This window comes from Neomonachus schauinslandi, chromosome 4 (assembly GCF_002201575.2).
Source record: "Neomonachus schauinslandi chromosome 4, ASM220157v2, whole genome shotgun sequence".
NCBI lineage: Eukaryota > Metazoa > Chordata > Mammalia > Carnivora > Phocidae > Neomonachus > Neomonachus schauinslandi.
Window position 1 is genome coordinate 35,350,494 of NC_058406.1, and position 23,019 is coordinate 35,373,512.

General features: G+C 37.9%; 1 protein-coding gene across 3 annotated transcripts in view; it reads left to right on the forward strand.

The window, feature by feature from the left end:
• Positions 1 to 23,019, forward strand: part of MAST2 (microtubule associated serine/threonine kinase 2) — a 217,296-nt gene that overhangs the window by 65,388 nt on the left and 128,889 nt on the right. For all 3 annotated transcript variants that reach the window (XM_044914016.1, XM_021683853.2, XM_044914017.1), the window contains exon 4: positions 19,995 to 20,026. In XM_044914016.1, coding sequence (XP_044769951.1) covers positions 19,995 to 20,026 — 32 coding nt within the window. The remainder of the gene's footprint in view (positions 1 to 19,994; positions 20,027 to 23,019) is intronic.

Here is a 23,019-nt window from a genome sequence, read left to right on the forward strand (position 1 = left end):
TTTTCTCCATTAATTTATTTGAGGTGTATAACATTTATAAATTTTCTATTGCATAACCACTTGAATTTTGGGGATAAACCCAACTCAGGCATAATGTATGATTCAGATTTTTAAATGGAAGGGATTTAATTTAAGCTTCCTATTTCATGTTTAGGTAGTTTTTTTTTTTTTAAAGATTATTTATTTATTTGACAGAGAGAGACACAGCGAGAGCAGGAACACAAGCAGGGAGAGTGGGAGAGGGAGAAGCAGGCTTCCTGTGGAGCAGGGAGCCCGATGCGGGGCTTGATCCCAGGACCCTGGGATCATGACCTGAGCCGAAGGCAGACGCTTAACGACTGAGCCACCCAGGCGCCCCCATGTTTAGGTAGTTTTGATAAAGTTTGTAGGATATAGTGATAGGAGTTTGTCCATTTTGTCTGTCTCTTTATTGAGGAAAAAAATGTTGATATTATTTGCTTTTTAAAAAAATCTCTGTTGATGGATGGAACTAGGTGGTATTATGCTAAGGGAAATAAGTCAGTCAAAGAAAGACAATTATCATATGATCTCACTGATATGTGGAATTTATTTTATTTTATTTTACGATTTTATTTATTTGAGAGAGAATGAGAGAGAGCACGAGAGGGGGGAGGGTCAGAGGGAGAAGCGGGCTCCCCATTGAGCAAGGACCCCGATGTGGGACTCGATCCCAGGACTCCAGGTTGTGACCTGAGCTGAACCAACTGAGCCACCCAAGCCCCCTGATACATGGAGTTTAAGAAACAAAGCAGAGGATTATAGGAGAAGAGAGGAGAAAATGGAACAAGATGAAACCGGAGAGGGAGATATAAACCATAAGAGACTCTTAATCATAGGAAACAAACCGAAGGTTGCTGGAGGGGAGGGGTTGGAGGGATGGGGTAACTGGGTAATGGATATTAAGGAGGGCAGATGATGTAATGAGCACTGAGTATTCTATAAGACTAATGAATCAGACCTGTACCCCTGAACCAAATAATACATTATATATTAATTAATTGAATTTAAATAACAAACAAAAGTCTGTTGAGTCTGTTCTTATGTCCCTCTTTGTGTTTCTTTTTTTTATTTTTTATTATTTTTTTAAAGATTTTTATTTATTTATTTGATAGAGACAGCCAGAGAGGGAACACAAGCAGGGGGAGTGGGAGAGGGAGAAGCAGGCTTCCCGTGGAGCAGGGAGCCTGATGCGGGGCTCGATCCCAGGTCCCTGGGATCATGACCTGAGCTGAAGGCAGACGCTTAACGACTGAGCCACCCAGGCGCCCCTTCTTTTATTTTATTTTTTTAAGATTTATTTATTTGAGAGAGAGAGAATTCGTGCATGTGCCAGTGTGTGAGTTGGGGGAGGGACAGAGGGAGAGGGAAGGAATCTCAAACAGACTCTCTGCTGAGCATGGAGCCCAATGCAGGACTTGGGGCTTGAACTCAACGACTCTGAGATGAGATCAAGAGTCAGATGATTAACTAGCTGAGCACCCAGGTGTCCCATGTTTTGTTAGTTTTTTTTTAAAGCCAACTATCACTTTATTTCAAACTTTCTATGTCATTTTGTTTTTGGATTATCTGCAAATGGCATGCAGTAGGTTTTTTGTTTTTTCCTGTCTATGCTGATAAATTTTTCTATTTACATTTATTAAGATTACTGATATATATGAATTTGTTTTTACCCTATTATTTCTTGTATTCCATGTCCTGCATTTCCATAACTTACCACTCCTTTTCTTTTTTGCCATTTAAAAATATTGATAGAGCGGCACATGGGTGGCTCAGTTGGTTAAGCGTCTGCCTTCGGCTTAGGTCATGATCCCAGAGTCCTGGGATTGAGCCTGGGAGTCTCCTTCTCTTTCTCCCTCTGCCCCTCCCACTGCTCACGCTCTCTCTCTCTCAAATAAATAAAATCTTAAAAAAAAAAAAATTGATAGAAACTTTTTGGATTGTTTTTCTTCCTTGATCTTTCTAATTCTACTGTTGAGTTAGAACAAATTCAAATTTTAACCCCCTCTTGAACAACAGGACTCCTTCCCTCTCATCACCTCCTCCAAACTTACATGCTGCTTTTGTACAGTATTTTAGTTTAAAAAAATTTTCACAAATTAGATATTTTTATTACTGTTATTTTATATAGTCAGACTTACTGACATTTATGTACATTTACTAGTTTTCTTGCTCAGTATTCCTTCTTGGGTCTTAGACTTTTCTCCTAGGATCATTTTTCTTCTTAAAGTATATCATGTAGACATTCCTTTAGTATAGGTAGGTTGTTAGTAAATACTCATATTTATTTAAATGTCTCTATTATGTCTTTGACCTTGAGAGATTGTATGGGTACCCAGTTTTATGTTGGTAGTCATTTTCTCTCAAACTTTATACATATTCAGCTATCTTTTGATTTCCATTATTGCTATTGAGAGATGCACTGCCACTGTAATTGTCATTCCTTTGAAGTTTATGGATCTTACTCTCTGGTTCTTAAGATTTTTTTTTTGTCTTTGGTGTTTTTCAGTATTACTATCATTTACCTGGTCTGGATTTTTAAAAAAATTAAGCCCACTTGGGTATATTATGCTTCTTATATATGTGTATTCATTTCTATTACCAATCTTGGAAATTGCTTAGACATTATATCTTCAAATTTTGTAACTTCTTTATTCACTTATTGCTTTCTGGGATTCAAATTAGACATATATTGAATAAAATTGCTAGACACAAAATAGTATAGACTTTATATTGTATTTAAGAAAATGCCAAAACAGCAAAAGTGATCTATAAAGTTAGAAATGAAGATGATGGTTTCCTGGGGAGTGTAGGTAGTGACTGAAAGAGTGTAGGTAGTGACAAGAATACTTCCAGGTTGATGATGATGTTCATTTTTTCAATCCTGGCTGTTGGCTACACTACTATATTCAGTTTGTGAAAATTTGAGTTAAATGCTTATGTGTACTTTTCTGTATTTATATTGTATTTCAATAAGTAGTTAAAAAATATTGTCTTCTTTCATCCAGTGGGATACTGAAGTACAGGATGTTAATTGTCATCAGCAGTGGATTCTGAGTGGGCCCTAGAATGTTGTTCCCCACTCCTACCCTCACCCCAAGCAGTGTTATTTATGTTAGTCACACTGTATTGGTTTTTGTATAAGTTCTGTAAAGAGATATCTAGTCATTCAGTGGTGAGAATGCTTTTTTCTCCCCCCTTGATTTTATGTTAGTTGAGATGTCTCTAAAACCTAACTCTCAAACTCTACTCTCAATGGAGTGGAAGACTGAGTTATGTTTCTTGAGGCCTGTTAATTTCCTTCTCTAGGAGGAGTGCTGCTACTGCAGTGGAAGAATGAATGAATGAATGAATGAATATGAGTGAGAATTCAAACTAGAAAGTGTGAGGGAGGCTCAGAGAGGGAGCTGCCTCAGGCAGAGAGATAGCTTTGACCCACCAGTCAGCTCCATGCTGGTGACTATTGATGTAAAGGACAAACACCAGTCTTGTGACTCTTGGCTTGCATATTTACTTGTGGGGGTAGTAGTTACTGCCTTTGGACACTTGGTCTTTGTCTTTTCTTTGGAAATATTTTATGGGTTTAGTCATTGTGAATAATGAGTAATACACATAGACAGTGATTCCCCATGTGAACAGCGCCATCTCATTTTATATGTAATACCTTTAGAAGTTTGTTTTGTGGACAAGTGAAAGGGAATGAAGGTTCTTTCCCTAGAATTTAGTATATACAGCTTTCTTTGCAACTTTATAGTTCAAGAAAATATGGAAATATCATCTTCAGCAGATGGTATCAAACTATGTCAATTTCAGGGAACCAAAATGGTTGTAATAAAGTTTTAGAGACTTTAAACAATATATCTTTGAGTTTTAGGGTTAGAGTTAGTTTTTGGAGAACAGTGCCTTATCCATTAGCTTTACAACCTTGCTGCAGGTGCCCCTTAAATGTACTTTTTTTTTTTTTTTAAGATTTTATTTATTTATTTGAGAGAGAGAATGAGAGACAGCACAAGAGGGAAGAGGGTCAGAGGGAGAAGCAGGCGCCCCGCTGAGCAGGGAGCCCGATGTGGGACTCGGTCCCGGGACTCCAGGATCATGACCTGAGCCGAAGGCAGTCGCTTAACCAACTGAGCCACCCAGGCGCCCTGTACTTTTATATTCTAATCTTAGGCTAACTTTGTGAGAAAGGCAAAGTAGGTTTTTGTTTTTTGTTTTTGTTTTTTGCGAAGTAGGTATTTTAAAAAGAATTATTTATTTTAGAGAGAGAGAGAGAGTGTGAGAGAGCGAGCGTGTGTGCACAAGCCAGGGGAGGGGCAGAGGGAGGAATAGAGAGAGAGAATCCCAAGCGGACTCTGCACAGAGCTCAAAGCCCCTCGCGGGGCAATGGAACCACCCTGAGATCATGACCTGAGGCAAAACCATGGGTCAGGCGCTTAACCCACTGAGCCACCCAGGCGCCCTGCAAAGTAGGTATTTTTATTGCAGGTATGCAGAAAAGAAAAATGAGATTTAGGAAAGTATAATCACTGACCAAGATTTATGAGCAAAGTAAGTAGTAGAACTGTGTTTAAAAACTTTTTGACTCTGAGCCCTGAGTTTTTATACCGTGTGGAAATATCCTGTTAGTGTCATCAAGCTGTCTTTACTGTTCCGTCAAACTCACATGAGAACAGCTCATCTGTCACTTGTGTCACAATTTATAGAATAAAATACTTTCATATACGTTATTTTATTTGACCTTTATAAACATTGTATCTAAGCCTTAGAGGGAGGTGAAATTCCAGGTCACATAAGTTATATGTTATTGAACCATAACATGAAGTTTATATTGTGTGCTCTTTTCCATGTTCCTTCATATTGTATAATGTAAATACTGCATCACTGAAACCTATTCTCAGGGTGACGACATGTGAATTCAGTGGAACGAGGGGAGTGAAATACATTAGTTTCATAGGTGTACCATAGCTGCATATACACTGATTTCCCCCTTGGCTTCAGACCTTAAGATAGACTGACACTCAAGTGTGAGTGAGTGGAGCTAAAACACCATAATGCCCAGAGCAGTAGTAACAGTACATTTGCTGCACAGGAAAGGGACTTTGTTGTGCATCCCAGCAGATTTATTTGCTGCCAGAGCTTAGGGGAGAAGATTGTATTTGGGGATAATGGTTCTTTTAAGGCCAGTTAGTAAATGGTATTAAAGTAGATTTCTGGGCGCCTGGGTGGCTCAGTTGGTTAAGCGACTGCCTTCGGCTCAGGTCATGATCCTGGAGTCCTGGGATCGAGTCCCGCGTCGGGCTCCCTGCTCAGTGGGGAGTCTGCTTCTCCCTCTCCCACTCTCCCCCTCTTGTGCTCTCTCTCTCTCTCTCTCAAATAAATAAATAAAATCTTTAAAAAAAAAAAAGTAGATTTCTGTGGTAGGTTATGTTTTTCTTTCCTAAAAGCATTTTTTTTTTTTAAGATTTTATTTATTTATTTGAGAGAGAGAGAATGAGAGAGAGCACATGAGAGTGGGGAGGGTGAGAGGGAGAAGCAGACTCCCTGCCGAGCAGGGAGCCCGATGCGGGACTCGATCCCGGGACTCCAGGATCATGATCTGAGCCAAAGGCATTCGCTTAACCAACTGAGCCACCCAGGCGCCCAAAGCATTTTTCTTTTTTATGATCATTGTAAGAACTACCAGCCAGAAGACTGTCAGTAAATAATATGTGATAACAGAGTATATCCTTTCTCTAGTAAAGCCTCTTTTGCTGACCTAATTGCAGTTGATATTTTTCGTCAGTTTAACTCCAAATGAGCAAGACCCTATTTTGAGCATTATAGTGATGATAATGATAGTAGTAAGTACCATTTACTTACTTGATTGATTCATTGGTTTACTCATCAAATATTCATTTAGTACCTACTAGGCTAGGTATTGTGCTGGGTGCTAGGAATGTCATTGTGAGCAAGACTAATCTCTGTTCCTGTAGAGCTAACAGTCATTGCCAGAAAACAGACAATTAAGTTAACTAATGATAGTGAAGGGTTGGAAGTGTATAGAGGTAGGCTAGGGAAATTGTATGTAGGGAAGTCTTCCCGGAGGAAATGAGATTTAAGCTAAGGTTCAGGAATGTATAAAAGGAGATAAGGAAAAGTATTCCAGGCAGAATAATAGGTGTGAGGCCCTGAAGGTGAAGAGAGGGTATGCCATGTCCCAGAGATCAAAACTCCAGTGAGACTGGGGAGTTGTGCAAAGGATGCTGAAGAAGTAGGCAGTAGCAGCCAGGTAGCATCCTGTAGGCTACAGAAAGGATTTTAGACTTTATCCATTGAGGAGTTTAAGTAGAAAAATGACCCAGTCAATTCTGCATTTTAAAAAGATCCTTTTGGCTGTTTGTTTTGTTAAACAAAGATAGTATCACTTAGAAAACAGGTACTAATTACATGATATATATATTGATATAACATTAAGGATCCAGGGGAACAAACTAAAGGAAGATCAACTAGGAAGGTGGTATAGGATGATGCTGGTTTGGACTAGGGGAACATGGCAGTGGAGATAAAGTGAAATTGACAAGCTAAAGATAGACGTTTTGGAGGTAGAATTGGAAAGGCTTGCTGAATAATGGGATTGTAGGGTGAGAGAAAGTGAATCAAGAATGACTGAACAAACTGAGAGTTGATGGAGGGAGGTGGATGGGGAATGGGCTAACTGGGTGATGGGTATTAAGGAGGGCACTTGTTAAGATGAGCACTGGGTGTTAACATGAAAGTGATGAATCACTAAATTCTACTCCTGAAACCAATATTACACTACATGTTAACCCCCGAGAATGTAAATAAAACATTGGAAGTAAAAAAAAAAAAAGAATGACTCTGGATTTGGTGGTACCATCACTGAAATGGAACATACAGGAGGAGCTAGATTGAGTAGAAAGCCAGGTTGAGTTTTTAGACATTTTAAGGGCAAGATAGTTATATATAAGACTATAAAGCTCAGGAGAGAGATCTGGGATGAAGATACAAATATGGGAGTCATCTGTAAAAGTATGTAGAGAGAAGAGTTTCCAGGCAGAGCTTTAAGGACAATCAACATTTAAGGGTCTCAGATGATGAAGGATGAGCCTGCAAAGGTGTTTAAATAGTGTTTTCAGAAATAAGAGCTGAAACAGGAGAATGTGGTTTTGGGGAAAGAAAATTCTTTCAAGAAAGAAGAGTGAATGATACTGTCAAATGCTGCTGATCAGTCAAGTCAGAAAAAGAAATGGTGGACTGAATGCAGTGGAGGTTTTTTACATGGAGACCATTGATAACCTGGCAAGAATGGTTTAAATGGGGGTGGTGAGGTCTGGGGATATTTGCAGTGTGTTGAGGAACAAATAGGAAGTGAGAGGAGAAAGTGAATGTAGACTAATTCAAGAAGTGTGGTTGTGATTAAAAAAAAGGGAGGGGGGATGGCGCCTGGGTGGCTCAGTCCATTATGCTTCCAACTCTCTTTTTTTCCAAAAGATATATTTATTTATTTTTAGAGAGAGATTGAACGAGAGCATGCAGGGTGTGGGGAGGGGCAGAGGCAGAGGGAGAGAGAGTCTCAAGCACACTCTGTGCTGAGCGCAGAGCCTGAAGCGGGGCTTGATCCCAGTACCTGGAGATCACAACCCAAGCCAAAACCAAGAGTCCAGTACTCAACTGACTGTGCCACCCAGGTGCCCCTAGGCTTTGGACTCTTGATCTCAGCTCAGATCTTTGATCTCAGGGTCGTGAGTTGAAGCCCTGTGTTGGGCTCTACTCTGGGCATGCAATCTACTTAAAAAAAAAGGAAGAAAGAAAAAAAAATGTCGTTGTGAAGTTTTCAGACTTGATAAGGCAGTGGTGGTTGAAGAGGGATGTGTAGTACTTAAGGGAAGAAATTATTTTTAAGGTGGGATAGACATGGACGTGTTCAAAATGCTAATTCTGATCATAAAGAATATGGAGAATCAAGATATAACTAGTAGATCAGAGAAGGCTGAATGGGATGGGCTTCACCTGATGTTATAATGTATTGTCAGATATTACCATCCTAATTTCTAAGATGAAGTGATAACTCAAATTTATAGTTATCTGTCTAAATGAGAGTGCTTCTACCTCAGCCAAACTTCCTGACTTCGCAGCTTCCCTCCTTAATTTGCTATGAATATTCTCTGGGAAAGGGAGGATTGGGAAATTATATCTGATTGGAGAGCACTTTTTGCTCCACTTTGTCTTAGGCTTGTCTTTATGGTACCAGAGTGCTTAGCATTGAAGGTACTCATTTGGAGCCCTGAGCATCCATCTTGCAAGTGCAGGCTTTTGTGGAGGTACAAGGAGAGGATAAGGAAGAAGAAGGGATGGATCTTCATGGATGCATTTTGTTATCTTCTCTAAAAGGGATTCAGAGAGGGGCACATATGCATTTTGTAGAATTTTTATTAGTATTTTATTAGTATTGCCCCCAAATATAACCTACCTCATGTTACCTATTTAAACTATTCAAGAAGCCAGAACTGTCATATAGGATCAAAGAATGGTATTGCCAGTTTTATATAGATTATTTCAGAATAAAGAAGAAAAAGATGACACACTCCCCCACCACATTTTATGAGGATTATGATGCCCAAACTGACAAGGACAGTTTGAGAAGAGAAAGTACATAGGCCAGTCTTACTTAACATAGAGGCAAAATCCTCAATAAAAGCCTTCAGACCTAGATGATTTTATTAATGAAAACTGTATAATAATTAAGGAAGAAATAACACCAATCTTATACAAACTCTTTCAGAAAATAGAGGCAGGAACACTTCCCAGCTAATTTCAGGAGGCCAGTATAATTGTGATACCAAAATCTGACAAAGGCATTATAATAAAATCTGGAGACCATTATCCCTTATGAACATAGGTGCAAAAATCATAAATAAAATATTAGCAAAGATAACCTAACAAAGTTGGGTTATACCCAGAAATGTAAGATTAGTTTAATAAGGATAGTCCCCAACTTATGATAATTTGACTTAATGATTTTTCAACTTTATGATGGTATGAAAATGATACACATTTGGTAGAATTTGAAATTTGGTATTTTCCTGGGCTAGCGATAATGTAGTATGATACTCTCCAGTCAGCCACACAATTGATATTCTTACAGCCGTTCTGTAACCACACAACCATTCTGTTTTTCACTTTCAGTACAGTTTTTAATACATTATATTAAGATATTCAACACTTCATTGTAAAATAGACTTTGTTAGATGATTTTGCCCACCTGTAGGCTAATGTAAGTGTTCTGAGCACATTTAAGGTAGGCTAAGGTAAGCTGTCATGTTCGTTAGGTTAGGTGTATTAAGTGCAATTTTGACTTACAATATTTTCAACTTATGATGGGTTTACTGGGACATAACCCCATAGTAAGTCAAGGAAGTTCTGTATTAGGAGATCAATCACTGTGGGGCACCTGGGTGGCTCACTCTGTTAAGTGTCTGCCTTCAGCTCAGGTCGTGATCTCAGGGTCCTGGGATTAAGCCCAGAGTTGGGCTCCCTGCTCGATGGGGAGTCTGCTTCCCTCTCCCTCTGCCCCTCCCCCTGCTCATGCTCTCCCTTTCTCTCTCTCTCTCATATAAATAAGTCTTCAAAAAAAGAAAATAAATCACCGTAACTCACCACATTAACAAAATAGAGGAGAAAAATCTTATGGTCTTTTCAGTATATGTTGAGAAAGTACGTGATAAAATCAATACCCATTCATGATAAAAACTCTAAACACATTAAGAATAGAAGGAAACTTTATCAATTTGATAAGAGTTATCTATGAAAAACCTATAGCCAACATCATATTTAGTGGTAAAATATGAACTCTTTAAGCCTATGATCAGGTCAGAAACATGGCAAGGATGTCTACCACAGTTCTAGAAAGTGGAAAGAAGTAAAACTCTCTTATTCATAGAGAACATGATCTTTTTTTTTTCTAAGGTTTATTTCAGAGAGAGAGGGAGAGCATGTGAGCAGGGGAGAGGGGAAGCAGACTCCCTGCTGAGCGAGGAGCCCAATGCAGGGCTCGATCTCACGACCCCTAGATCAGGACATGAGTTGAAACCAAGAGTTGGACACCTAAACCACTGAGCCACAGAGGCGCCCCGAGAACATGATTGTTTATGCATAAAAATCCTAAGGAATCTACAAAACAGCTATTACAACTAATAATGAATATAGCAAAGTTATAAGAAATGGTCAATATATAAAAATTGATTGTATTCCTATACTAGAAGCAAGCAATTGGAAAATGAAATAATTTTATTTATAGTAGCCTCATAAATATCTACTTAGGGACAAGTTTAGCAAAAGAAGATCTTTTTGCTGAAAACTATAAAACTTTGCTTAGAATAATTAAAGTAGATCTAAGTAAGTGGAGAAATACTGTGTTCATGGGTTGGAAGACTGAATATTAAGATCTCCATTCTTTGGGCGCCTGGGTGGCTCAGTCAGTTAAGCGTCTTCACTTGGGTCATGATCACAGGGTCTTGGGATCGAGCCCTGTGTCGGGCACCCTGCTCTGTGGGGGGTCTGTTTCTCCTTCTGCCTCTGCCCCCCACCCCGCTTTCTTTAAAAAAAAAAAAAAATCTCAGTTCTTTCCAAATTGGTCTGTAATCCCAGCAGACATTTTTATACAAATTAATAATTTATATGCAACGTTTATATGCAAATGCAAAGAGTCTAGAATGTCCAAAGCATTCTTGAAGAAGAAGAACAAAAAATACTACATGATTTGACTTCAATACTTAATATAAAGCAGCAGAATCAAGAAAATGTGGTGCTGGCATAGGGTAGAAAAATGGAATGCAGTAGAGAGTCCCTAAATAGCCCATTCTATTCTATTTTATTTTATTCATTTATTTTTAAAAAGATTTTATTTATTTATTTGACAGAGAGATAGAACAAGTAGGCAGAGAGGCAGGTAGAGGGAGAGGGAGAAGCAGGCTCCCCGCTGAGCACAGAGCCCGATGCGGGGCTAGCCCATTCTATTTTAATTTGATTTTCAGCAAAGGTGCCAAAGCAATCTGTTGGTCGAAAGATGGTGTTTTCCATAAATGGTGCTAGAATAAGTGGATATCTATATGGAAAAAAATGAACCTTAACTCTAACTCACATATATTATCCCCAAATTAATTCATAATGGATCATAGACCTAAATGTAAAGGCTAAAAGCCTTAAGCATCTAGAAATAAAAATAGGAAAATATTTTTGTGCTTTTGGCATGGGCAAAATTTTCTTAGGCAAGATCCTGAAAGCATTAACAATTAAAAAAATATTGATAAATTGACCTTCATCAAAATTTAAAACTTTTGCTTATCAAAAGACACCACTAATGACTTCAGTTAGGCAAGCCACAGACTGAGAGAAAATATTCATCAAACATATCTAACAAAGGACTTGGGTCTAGAATATATGAAGGATTCTTACAACTCAAAGATAAACAGCCCGATTATAAAAGGGGCAAAAATATTTTAAGATACTTCATAAAAGAATGTGTGCTGATGGCTAATAAGGCACATGAAAAGATGTTTAACATTATTAGTCATCTTGAAAATGCAAATTAAAACTGCAATGAGATACAATTACACACTCACTACAATCTAGGCTAAAATTTAAAATACTGATGGCACATATTGGCATGAAAGTAGAGCAGTTGGAATTCTTGGGGTGAGTATAGAGCAATTCTTATTATCAGTAATTATTATTACTATATTAGAGTGTGGAGTAATTAAAATTCTCATACATTGTTAATGGGAGTGTAACTTGGTATAATTACTGCAGGAAAAGATCTGGTAGTTTCTTATAAAAATAAATATATACCTATCCTGTAACCCAGTAATCCCACTCTTAGGTATTTACCCAAGAGAGATGAAACATAGGCCTATTAAAAGACTTGTACAGGAATGTTAATAGCTCAAAACTGGAAATAACCCAAATATCCATTAGTAGAAGAAAAGATAAACTGTGGTATATTCATATGATTAGATTTTGCTACTATTTCATGTAACATATAGATGAATTTCTAAAATGCTGTGCTGAGTGCAAGAAGTTTTACATACAAAGGTTCATACTTGTTCCATTTATATGAAGTTCTGGAGCAGGCAAAACTAATCCATGGTGGAAAAATGGGAATAGAATTTACTTGGGTGAGGGAATAGTGGTTTGTTGGGAATTTACCAAAAAAGATATGATGGAACTCTCCGGATTGATGGACATCTTCTATATTTTGGTAGGGATTTGGGTTATCTGAGTTTTTCCATTTATTAAACTTATCACATGGCATACTTAAGATTAATTTATATATATATTAATTATATATATGCTTTCATGTTGGAGATAGATATATGGATATAGAGATATATATCTATTACATGAAAGCATTGTAAATAAATGCTGAATTCTGGGTAATGATAGACATGCTTAAGTGTCTACTGATGTCTGTAGTCTACTTGAAGATACATTTTGTTTTTTTAAAAATGGATGGGTAGCTAACTATGTGATAAAGCAAATATAGGCATACCTTGGAGATATTGTGGGTTCAGTTCCAGACCACCACAACAAAGCAAATATTGCAATAAAGCAAGTCAAATGAATTTTTTGGTTTTCCAATGCATATAAGTTATGTTTACACTATACTGTAGTCTATTAAGTGAGCAATAGCATTCTGTCTTAAAAAAAAAAAACTACATACCTTAATTAAAAAATACTTTATTGCTAAAAAATACTAGACACCATCTGGGTTTTCAGCAGTCATAATCTTTTTGCTGGTGGAAGTTCTTACATTGATGTTAATGGCTGCCAACTGATGAGGATCGTGGTTGCTGAAGGTTGGGATGGTTGTGGCAGTTTCTTAAAAAAGAGAACAGTGAAGTTGCCACATTGATTGACTCTCTTCCTTTCATGGATGATTTCATGAATAGTGTGACATGTGGTTTGATAGTATTTTATGCACAGAACTTCTTTCAAAATTGGAGTCAGTCCTCTCAAACTCTGCCAGTGCTTTATCAGCTGAGTTTATGTGATATTCTAAATCCTTTGTTATCGTTTCAACATTCTTCACAGCATCCTCACCAGGAGTAGATTCCATCCCAAGAAACCACTTTCTTTGTTTATCCATAAGAAGTAACTCTTCATCCGTTCAAGGGTTATCATGAGATCGTGGCAATTTAGTCACACCTTCAAGCTCCACTTGTAATTCTAGTTCTCTTGCTATTTACACCCCATCTGCAGTTACTTCTTCCACTGAAGTCTTAAACTCCTCAAAGTCACCCTTGAGGGTTGGAATCAACTTCTTTCAAACTCCTATTTATGTTAATATTTTGACCGCCTCCCATGAATCACGAATGTTCTTTATGGCCTCTAGAATGGTGAATCCTTTCCGGAAGGTTTTCCATTTACTTTGCACAGATCCATCAGAGGAATCACTACCTATGGCAGCTAAAGCCTTACAGAATGTGTCTCTTAAATGATAAGACTTGAAAGTCAAAATTACTCCTTGATCCGTGGGCTACAGAATGGTTGTGTTAACAGGCATGAAAACATTAATCTTGTACATCTCCATCAGAGTTCTTGGGTGACCAGATGCATTGTCAATGAGCAGTGATATATATATATATATTTTTAAATATTTTATTTATTTATTTATTAGAGAGCGAGCGAGAGAGAAACAGCATGAGAAAGGAGAGGGTCAGAGGGAGGAGCAGGCTCCCCGCTGAGCCGGGAGCCCGATGTGGGACTCGATCCCAGGACCCTGGGATCATGACCTGAGCCGAAGGCAGTCGCTTAACCAACTGAGCCACCCAGGTGCCCGAGCAGTGATATTTTGAAAGGAGTCTTTTTTTACTGAGCCGGTCTCAACAGTGCGCTTAAACTATTCAGTAAACCGTGCTATAAGCAGATGTGCTGTCATCCAGGCTTTGTTGTTTCATTGATAGAGCACAGGCAGAGTAGATTTAGTATAATTCTTAAGGGCCCTAGGATTTTTAGAATGGTAAGTGAGCGTGGACTTCAACTTAATTCACCAGCTGTATTAGCCTCTTAACAAGAGAGTCAGCCTGTCCTTGGAAGCTTTAATGCCTTGACCTCTCTAGTTAGGGAAGTCCCAGATGGTATCTTCTTCCAAAATGAAGCTGTTTCATTTACTTTAAAAATCTGTTGTTTAGTGTAGCCACCTTCATTAATTATCTTAACTAGATCTTTTGGACAACTTACTGTAGCTTCTACATCAGCTCTTGATGCTTCACCTTACATTTTTATGTTAAGAAGATGGCTTCTTTCCCTACAGCTTAATGAACCTACTTTTGCTAGCTTCATACTTTTCTTCTGTAGCTTCTTCACCTTTCTTAGCTTTCATGGAAACGAGAGTTAGGGCCTTGCTCTGGATTAGGGAATGCTGTGGCTGGTTTCATCTTCTATCCAGACCACTCAAACTTTCTCCTTATCAGCAATAAGGCTGTTCTGCTTTTCTTATCATTCATGTGTTCACTGGAGTTGCGTTTTAAATTTCCTTCAAGACCTTTTTCTTTGCATTCACAACTTGGCTATTTGGTGCAGGAGGCCTAGCTTTTGGCCTGTTTTGACTTTTGAAAAGCCTTCCTCACTAAGCTTAATCATTTCTAGCTTTTGATTTAAAGTGAGAGACGTGCAGCTCTTCCTCTCACTTGAACACTCAGAGGCCATTGTGGGGTTATTAACTGGCCTAATTTCAGTATTGTGGGGAGACTAGAGGAGAGGGAATGAGATGAGGAGAATGGCTAGTTAGTGGAGCAGATAGAACACACACAACATTTATCAGTTAAGTTTGCCATCTTGTATGGGCAAGGTTTGTGGCACCCCAAAACAATTACAATAGTAACATCAAAGATCACTGATCACAGATCACCATAGCAAATATAATAAAAATGTAAAAGTTTGAAATTTTTGAGAATTACCAAAATGTGAGAGACACATGAAGTGAGCAAATGCTGTTGCGAAAATGTTGCTGATACACTTGATGTAGGATTGCCACAAACCTTCAATATGTTAAAAAAAAAAAAAAGGCAATATCTATGAAGAACAATAAAGTGAAGTGCATCAAAACAAGGCATGCCTGTATTGTGAAATGTTAACAATTGAACACTCTGGGTTGCAGGTATATAGATGTTTGCTGTACAGGTTTTTAAATTTTTCTGTTTTCTGTATCTGAAAATTTTCATACTATATTGGGAGGAGTGTAATGAAATACAACTCTTGGCAAATGTGTTTAAAAAATATGATATAATGGCAGCAAGAAAATATAATGTACTTAGAAATAAATCTAACAAAAATATTTGTATAATCTTTATTTGAAAAATTATCAAACTTTATTAAAATATATTAAAGAAGACCTAAATAAATGGATGGGTATACCATGTTCTTGTATAGTAGTTGTCTGTATTGTAAATATGTCAGTTATCTCCAGATCAACTCTGGATCGAGTGCAGTGTCAAAGTTTTTATCTACAAGTTGATTCTAACATTTATATGGAAGACCAAAGCCCCAAGATTAGCTCTCATAATTTTCAAGAGTAATAACAATGTGAATGGACTTGCCTTACAAATATCAAGATTTATTGTCAAACTATACCAGTTAATCAGTGTGGTATTGGCACAGGGGCTGACAGTACACGGAACAGAATATAGTCAAGAGAGAGACCCATGCATTTATGGAAACTTAATATTGCACTGAAATTGCACATCATTTAACAAATGACCTGGGATAATCGATCATATGTATAGAAAAAAATATAATAGGATTCCTATCTCCCTCCATATGAAAAATAAGTTCCAGGTATATTAACAAACTTTGTGTGAAAAGTAAACCTACAAATCTTTTAGAAGAAAATATAAGCAAATACATTCATGTGTCTATGTGTTAGAGATGTATTTCTTACATATAAAAAATAATACAAGGAAAGATTGATAAGTTTGATTACATAAAAATTAAACCTTTTGATGACTCCATTAAAAATAAAAGTAAAAAAAATAAAAGTAAAAAGATAAGACTGAGAGAATATTTTCAATGACTTTAACTTATAAATAATTATTATCCAGAATATATCTTATAATTCAATAAGGAAAAAAAAAAAAAGGCAGGAAATCTAATAGAAAAATGGACCAGGGTATAAATAGGCAGTTCACCATTGAGGAAACCCTAGTGGTCAACAAACATACGAAACCTTGCTTAACTTCACTAATAATTATAGGAAATACCAATTAAAACCATACTATGATCAGGGTTGCTTGGCTGGTTCAGTTGGTAGAGCATGTGACTCTTGATCTCAGGGTTGTGGGTTCGAGCCCCCACACTGGGATATAGAGATTACTTAAAAATAAAATCTTAAAAAAAATTGAAAAATTGAAAACCATACTATGATCAGAGCTGATAGATTGGTAAAAATTAAAAAGTCTGGGGTGCCTGGGTGGCTCAGTTAGTTAGGCGTCCGACTCTTGGTTTCAGTTCAGGTCATGATCTCAGGGTCGTGGGATTGGCTCTGTGTTTGGCTCTGCGCTCAGTGCGGAGTGTGCTTGAGATTCTCTCTCCCTCTCCTTCCTCCTCTGCCCCTCCCCCTGCTCATGCACGTGCACTCTCTCTCAAATAAATAAATATAGTCTTAAAAAATTAAAAAGTTGGGGCACCTGGGTGGCTTAGTCAGTTAAGTGTCTGCCTTCGGCTCAGGTCATGATCCCAGGGTCCTGGGATCGAGTCTCACATGGGCCTACCTGCTCAGAGGGGAGCCTGCTTCTCCCTCTCCCTCTGCCTGCCGCTCCCCCTGCTTGTTCTCTCTCGCTGTCAAATAAATAAAATACTTTTTAAAAAATAGAAGGGAAAGCTTTCTTTAAAAAAAAATAAATAAAAGTCTGAAAATACCAAGTATTGGAGAGTGTGTGTTCAACAGTTATTTTTTGAGCATCTACTATATGCCAATCACTGTTCTAAGTCATTCAGATGCATTAGTAAATAAAACATACTGAGATCCTTGCCCTCATGGAGCTTAGATTCTAGTGAGTGAGGATAGAAAATGGGCAATAAACATAATAAATAAGTAGATTACATAGCATGTTAGTGATAAATATATTGAAAGTATATTGGTGATACATTAAAAAAAGTTATAGCAGGATCAGAGGGTGATGGGGTGTAAAGTAAGTTGCAATATTATGTAGGGCTATCAGGGTAGTAGATTTCATGCTCAGGTAAAAATTGAGCCAAAATTTTTTAAGGCTGTTAGGGAGTTAAGGAAATATTTGGGGGAGGAGCAGCATTATAGGTAGAATGCACAGATTAGCGAAGGTAGTAGAATGCTGGATGTGTTTGATGAATAATAGAGTCCAGTATGGCTGGATCAAAGTGTGCAAGGGAGAGAGGAGGTCAGAGAGATACTGGGAAGAGGCGGTGGATCACCCTTCTAGGTCTTTATGTGGATTTTGACTTTCATTTGTGAGTGAATCAGGGATCCATTCGAGGGTTTTGAGCAGGAGTGTTATGATCTAATTGACCTTTAAAAGGAACACCGTTGGGGCGCCTGGGTGGCTCAGTTGGTTAAGCAACTGCCTTCGGCTCAGGTCATGATCCCAGGGTCCTGGGATCGAGTCCCGCATCGGGCTCCCTGCTCAGCAGGGAGTCTGCTTCTCCCTCTGACCCTCCCCCTTCTCATGCTCTCTCTCTATCTCATTCTCTCTCAAATAAATAAATAAAATCTTTAAAAAAAAAAAAAAGGAACACTGTTATGTTGAGAATAGACTATAGAGGGATAAAGGTAGAAGCAGGGTTGGGGTACCAGTTAAGAGATGGTTGAGAAGCCAGGGAGAGACCATGGTGGCTTAGAATGCAATAGCAGAAACCAAGAGGCTTTTCCCTAACTTTAACTCTTCAGGTGACAAAATTGAATTGAGATTCTTTAGACTTTATTGTGACTATTGTATATTTTGTTTCAGAAATTTTAATGGATTTTGTGTTTTATTGGTGCCGTAGTCTTTTTTGAAGTAGTTATATGATCTATTGTTACATAATATAACATGTATGTGCTGTTACTTTAATACCCACACCCCCAATTCCAATATCTAAACATGACTAAATCCAAAGTTTTTGTTTAAGAGGTTGTATGTATATATACATTGTGGAGATATGTCTGAAAAATGGTTGTATTCTGGATATATTTTAAAGCTAGAGCCATTAAGAATTCTTGATGGATGGTATGATTTTACTCATATGTGGAATTTAAGAAACAAAGCAGATGAACATATGGGAGGGAGAAAAAAGAGAAAGGGAAACAAATGATAAGAGACTCTTGATAGAGAACCAACTGAGAGTTGATGGAGGGATGTGGGTGGGAGATGGACTAGAAGGGTGGTGGACACTTCTTATGATGAGCATTGGATGTTATATGTAAGTGATGAATCACTGAATTCTACTCCTGAAACCAATATTGCACTGTATGTTAACTAACTAGAATTTAAACAAAAATAAAAAAAAATAAAATACTTCAGTAGAGAGAAAAGGGAAAAAATGATGGATTGTGACAAAACTCTTGATAATTATGAAATTTTAATGGTAAAAAATAAAAATATAAAATAAAAAAGAATTCCTGATGGATGGGATATGATGGATGTGAATAACAGAGGAATCCAGATGTTTTGGTCTAAACAACCAGAAGAATAGAAATAACCATCATCTGAGATGGGGAAAGCCTGTGGTTGGAATCAGTTTTGGTGGAAAGAATGAGCTCAGTTTGGGACATGTGGGATTTGAGATGTTGAGTAGGCAAATTGGTTATAAGTGTCAAGAGCTTGGGAGACAGGTCTGGGAAGCATTGGAGGGGGAGGTTAAATCTAACTTTTTATAATGTGCATGAAGAATCAAGTACAAGCTATTTATAGGAGCATTGTTTTGATGGAGAAGAAAAACGTGCAAAGAAAATTAACTTTATGTTTCCTGGAGAATGGATAAATAAATATTATAAATAAGTGACAAAATAAATTTATAAAGTGGACTAATGAACAAAAGTGAAAAATATCGACGTGGGTGAATCTCCCAGTTATAATGTTGAAGTCAGCAGATGAATACATATTTTAAATAATTTAAAATACATACAAATATTTTATTTATTTATTTATTTATTTTAAAGATTTTATTTATTTATTTGAGAGAGGGAGAATGAGAGGGGGGAGGGTCAGAGGGAGAAGCAGACTCCCTGCCGAGCAGGGAGCCCGACGCGGGACTCGATCCAGGGACTCCAGGATCATGACCTGAGCCGAAGGCAGTCGCTTAACCAACTGAGCCACCCAGGCGCCCTACATACAAATATTTTAAATAAATAATTTAAAAACATGAAATGATACTAATAATTATTTATGAATATATATGTAAGGAAATATAAAGACATATGGCAAAGATAAACAAAGTTTATTAAGTAAGTAGGGAGTCGTGGGAGGTGGGACTTGATAAATTTTGAAAGCAAGTCACAGAGGCCCAACTGTTCTCACACCAGTGGTGTCTATAGTCATCCCTTTGTTATATTATTTTCTATACTTCTTTGTCTAAAATGTTTCCTAATTAAAAAAAAAATTCCATGTTGTTCCTTTCATATCCCTGACTCTTAATGATGGGTGAATCCTTTACAATTCATCAAGTTAATGGCTAGCCCAATGGGTATCTGGGATAATCTCCACTGGTGAGATGGTTCCATCTAGTGGGGAAAATGCTGCAAGTAGTCTGTGAGACATTCTTTTTGGGAAGGAAGAATAAAGAGGTGGTAGTTAACCTGACTGCTCTTTATTTCACTGAATTTAAAAGATAAGGGAAGAGGTTATTGTTTGGAAATATTTAGTTTTTGCCATTGTTAAGATAATGCTGTAGGACATTTAATGCAGACCTGTAGGACCAGATGTGTCCTTATTTCTGTGTAACTGTGTTTGTGCTTTTTTTTTTTTCAGAAGGAGTTGAGCCTTCCAAGAAGAGGCAGCTTGTAAGTTGATGACTATTACGATTATGATTATGAATACTAGCTTAGGAATCCCTCCTGGGGACCGTTGTCAGTATTATTTGGAGGAGTCCCATATATTCCTCCCCCCCCACCCCGCCCTGCCCCCCAACTCTTATCTGGGCCAGGGAACCCGGTAGGCCGGCCAATTTCTCTTGCTAGTTCGGCCAATTTCTCTTGCTAGTTCGGCCAATTTCTCTTGCTAGTTCGGCCAGTTTTTCTTGCTAGGTCAGATCCTCCCCTTTCCCCCACCCCTTCTCACCCCCCAGTCCCCTTCTCTGTCTCGGTTTTTACCTAGCATTTGAAGAAAAGCTGCTACTTAAGTACCCATCACAGTTTTATACTTGTGTTTTGGGATTTACCAAGTGTTCTTTTTTTAAATTTATTTTTTATTTTTTAAACAGAATTAAGCTTTTTGGGAATGTTCAAATTGAAACTCATTAGCATCTTTATCTGTCCCATAACATGACACTAGGGAGAGGCCAAGTTTTCTTTTCTTTTCTTTTTTAAAGATTTTATTTATTTATTCATAAGAGACAGAGAGAGAGAGAGAGTCAGAGGGAGAAGCAGGCTCCCTGCTGAGCAGGGAGCCCAATGCGGGACTCGATACCAGGATCCTGGGATCATGACCTGAGCTGAAGGCAGACAGTTAACCATATGAGCCACCCAGGCGCCCGAGGCCAAGTTTTCTGACAGTTTGGGGGCAAGGGCAGCACCAAATTTGGATTCAGGGTAGGAATAAGTGCGCGAGTCTTCTAAAAACTGGGCAAAGGTGCTACCAGAACTCTTAATGGAGTGATCTCTACTAAGTATGTATACAAAACTGAAAAGGAGTGACTTTTCAGCATCTTGTTCAACAAATATATATATTTAAAGATTTTAAGTAATCTCTACACCCAACGTGGGCCTCAAACTCACAACCCTGAGATCAAGAGTCCCATGCTCTACTGACCAAGCTGGCCAGGCACCCCTGTACTTGGTCACTATTCTATTATTTCTGGCATTTTTTCTTTTGCTTCCTCTTATTGGAAATTCTCTGAGATTTGCTCTTTGCTTAAGATTAGGTGAAATGAATTAAGGCCTGAGGCAGGTAGCTTCTTCTAGGAGTGTGTGCCTCCGTTGAATGGAGTTTGCTGAGGAGAAGGAAGGATATCCTGGGAAAGTGATTATTATTTGAAATTAGAGGAATTGGGGGGTCATTTTAGTTTTACCCTTAGGAATATCTTGGTCATTTTAGTGATATCTAAAGTTAGGCTTACTGTAACTTCCTTAAAATATTTAATTAGAATCAGAAATAAATACCTTTTAATAAAGTAACTCACATTTAAACAATTGATCATTCGGTAAATGCACACTACTGTCTATTGTGTGTTGGGCACCGATCTGGGTTTTGAGGCTATAAGATTCAATTAGACATAACCTTCTATTTTGAGGATTTATCATTAAGTAAGCCAGAAGTACCTCAGTGCAAACAGTGTTTTTTTTTTTAATCTTTAATATTGGAGGAGTAGAAAAGTTTTATTCTGGAAGGAAGCTGGGAATCCTGGATACTAATCTAGGCTTTGCCACTAATAAGTTATATGTCGACAGGAACTATAATTTCTGGGACTGAATTGTCTCACTTACAAAACAAGGGGGTGAGCTTACCTCATGTCTGTGCTTAGTTATCTCCCCAAATGATTGAAGCTTCATGGTGCCTCTTTTGCATAGAGCTGGGCAAGTCTTTGTAGGAAGTATGCAATAGGAAGCAAAGTATGGCTTAGCATTTGCAGTAAAGAAGCCAGGAAGATATAAACAACACAACATAAGATGTTTGAGTAAATTTACTTAAAAGTTTGTAGTAAGTGTGGAGAAACTGATGTTAATAAAACAAGTGACTTAGCCATTTGCTCCATTGTTTCTGGTCCTTGTAGACTAGTCTGGAAGTTTTTTTGTTTTTTAAGATTTAATTTATTTGAGAGAGAGAGCGTGAGCATGTGCACGAGCTGGGGGAGGAGCAGAGGGGGAGAGAGAGTGAGGGGGGAAAGAATCTCCAGCAGATTCTGCGCTAAGGGTGCAGAGCTGAAGCCTGAGAAGCCAGATGCAGGCTGATCCCATAGCCCTGAGATCATGACCTGAACTGAAACCAAGAGTCAGACCCTTAACCGTCTAACTGACTGAGCCACCCAGGTGCCCCATAGTTTGGAAGTTTTAAAGGTTATTATAATTATCTTGGGATGCCTGGCTGGCTCAGTCAGTAGAGCATGAAACTCTTGATCTTGGGGTCATGAGTTCAAGCCCCACGTTGGGCATGGAGATTACCTTAAAAAAAAAAAAAGGTTACTCTAATTGTCTTCTGAGTCTTGGTTGGAAGGATAAGGGGGTGTTGTACTTCTGTCCCTGTTTGTCTCTGTCCCAGAATGGCTCTTGAAGAGCAGATGCTACTATATGCCCATTCCAGGTGTAAAGCCTCCTTTCCTTTGGCATATTCTCTCTAGTATATTTTATGGGTGCAGAGAAATTTGGGGGTTGCAGCTAGTTTGGTGTCTTTTGAGAGAGAGGTTCATTTAATAAGCATAATTTTGAAAGTAGCTGAGCGATATAAAATAAATGAAGTTCAGTAATTTTGGAGCCTATCAATTGTTATGCTTTTCCATGTAATATGATAGTTGCATTAAAATGAATAGAAACTAAAAAAATGGATTTTTAGATGTGCTATATTAGCATTTTACAAAGTACACACTCTTCCACTTAACAAGTAATACCTCCAGTGTCTCCAAAATCGGAAGTAAAGTATACCATAGAAATGAAGAGCTTGGATTTGACAGTCAGGCAGACCTGGGCCTGAGTCTTGCCAATACACTTTACTAGGTGTTTTCTTTGTAAAATGAGTTACTGTATTTCTCTTTGTCTTTTTGCTTCTATTCATTTGTTCATTTGTTTAAATTCATTCATCATATATTAAGTTCTTATTATGTGCAGGCACTATTCTAGATACT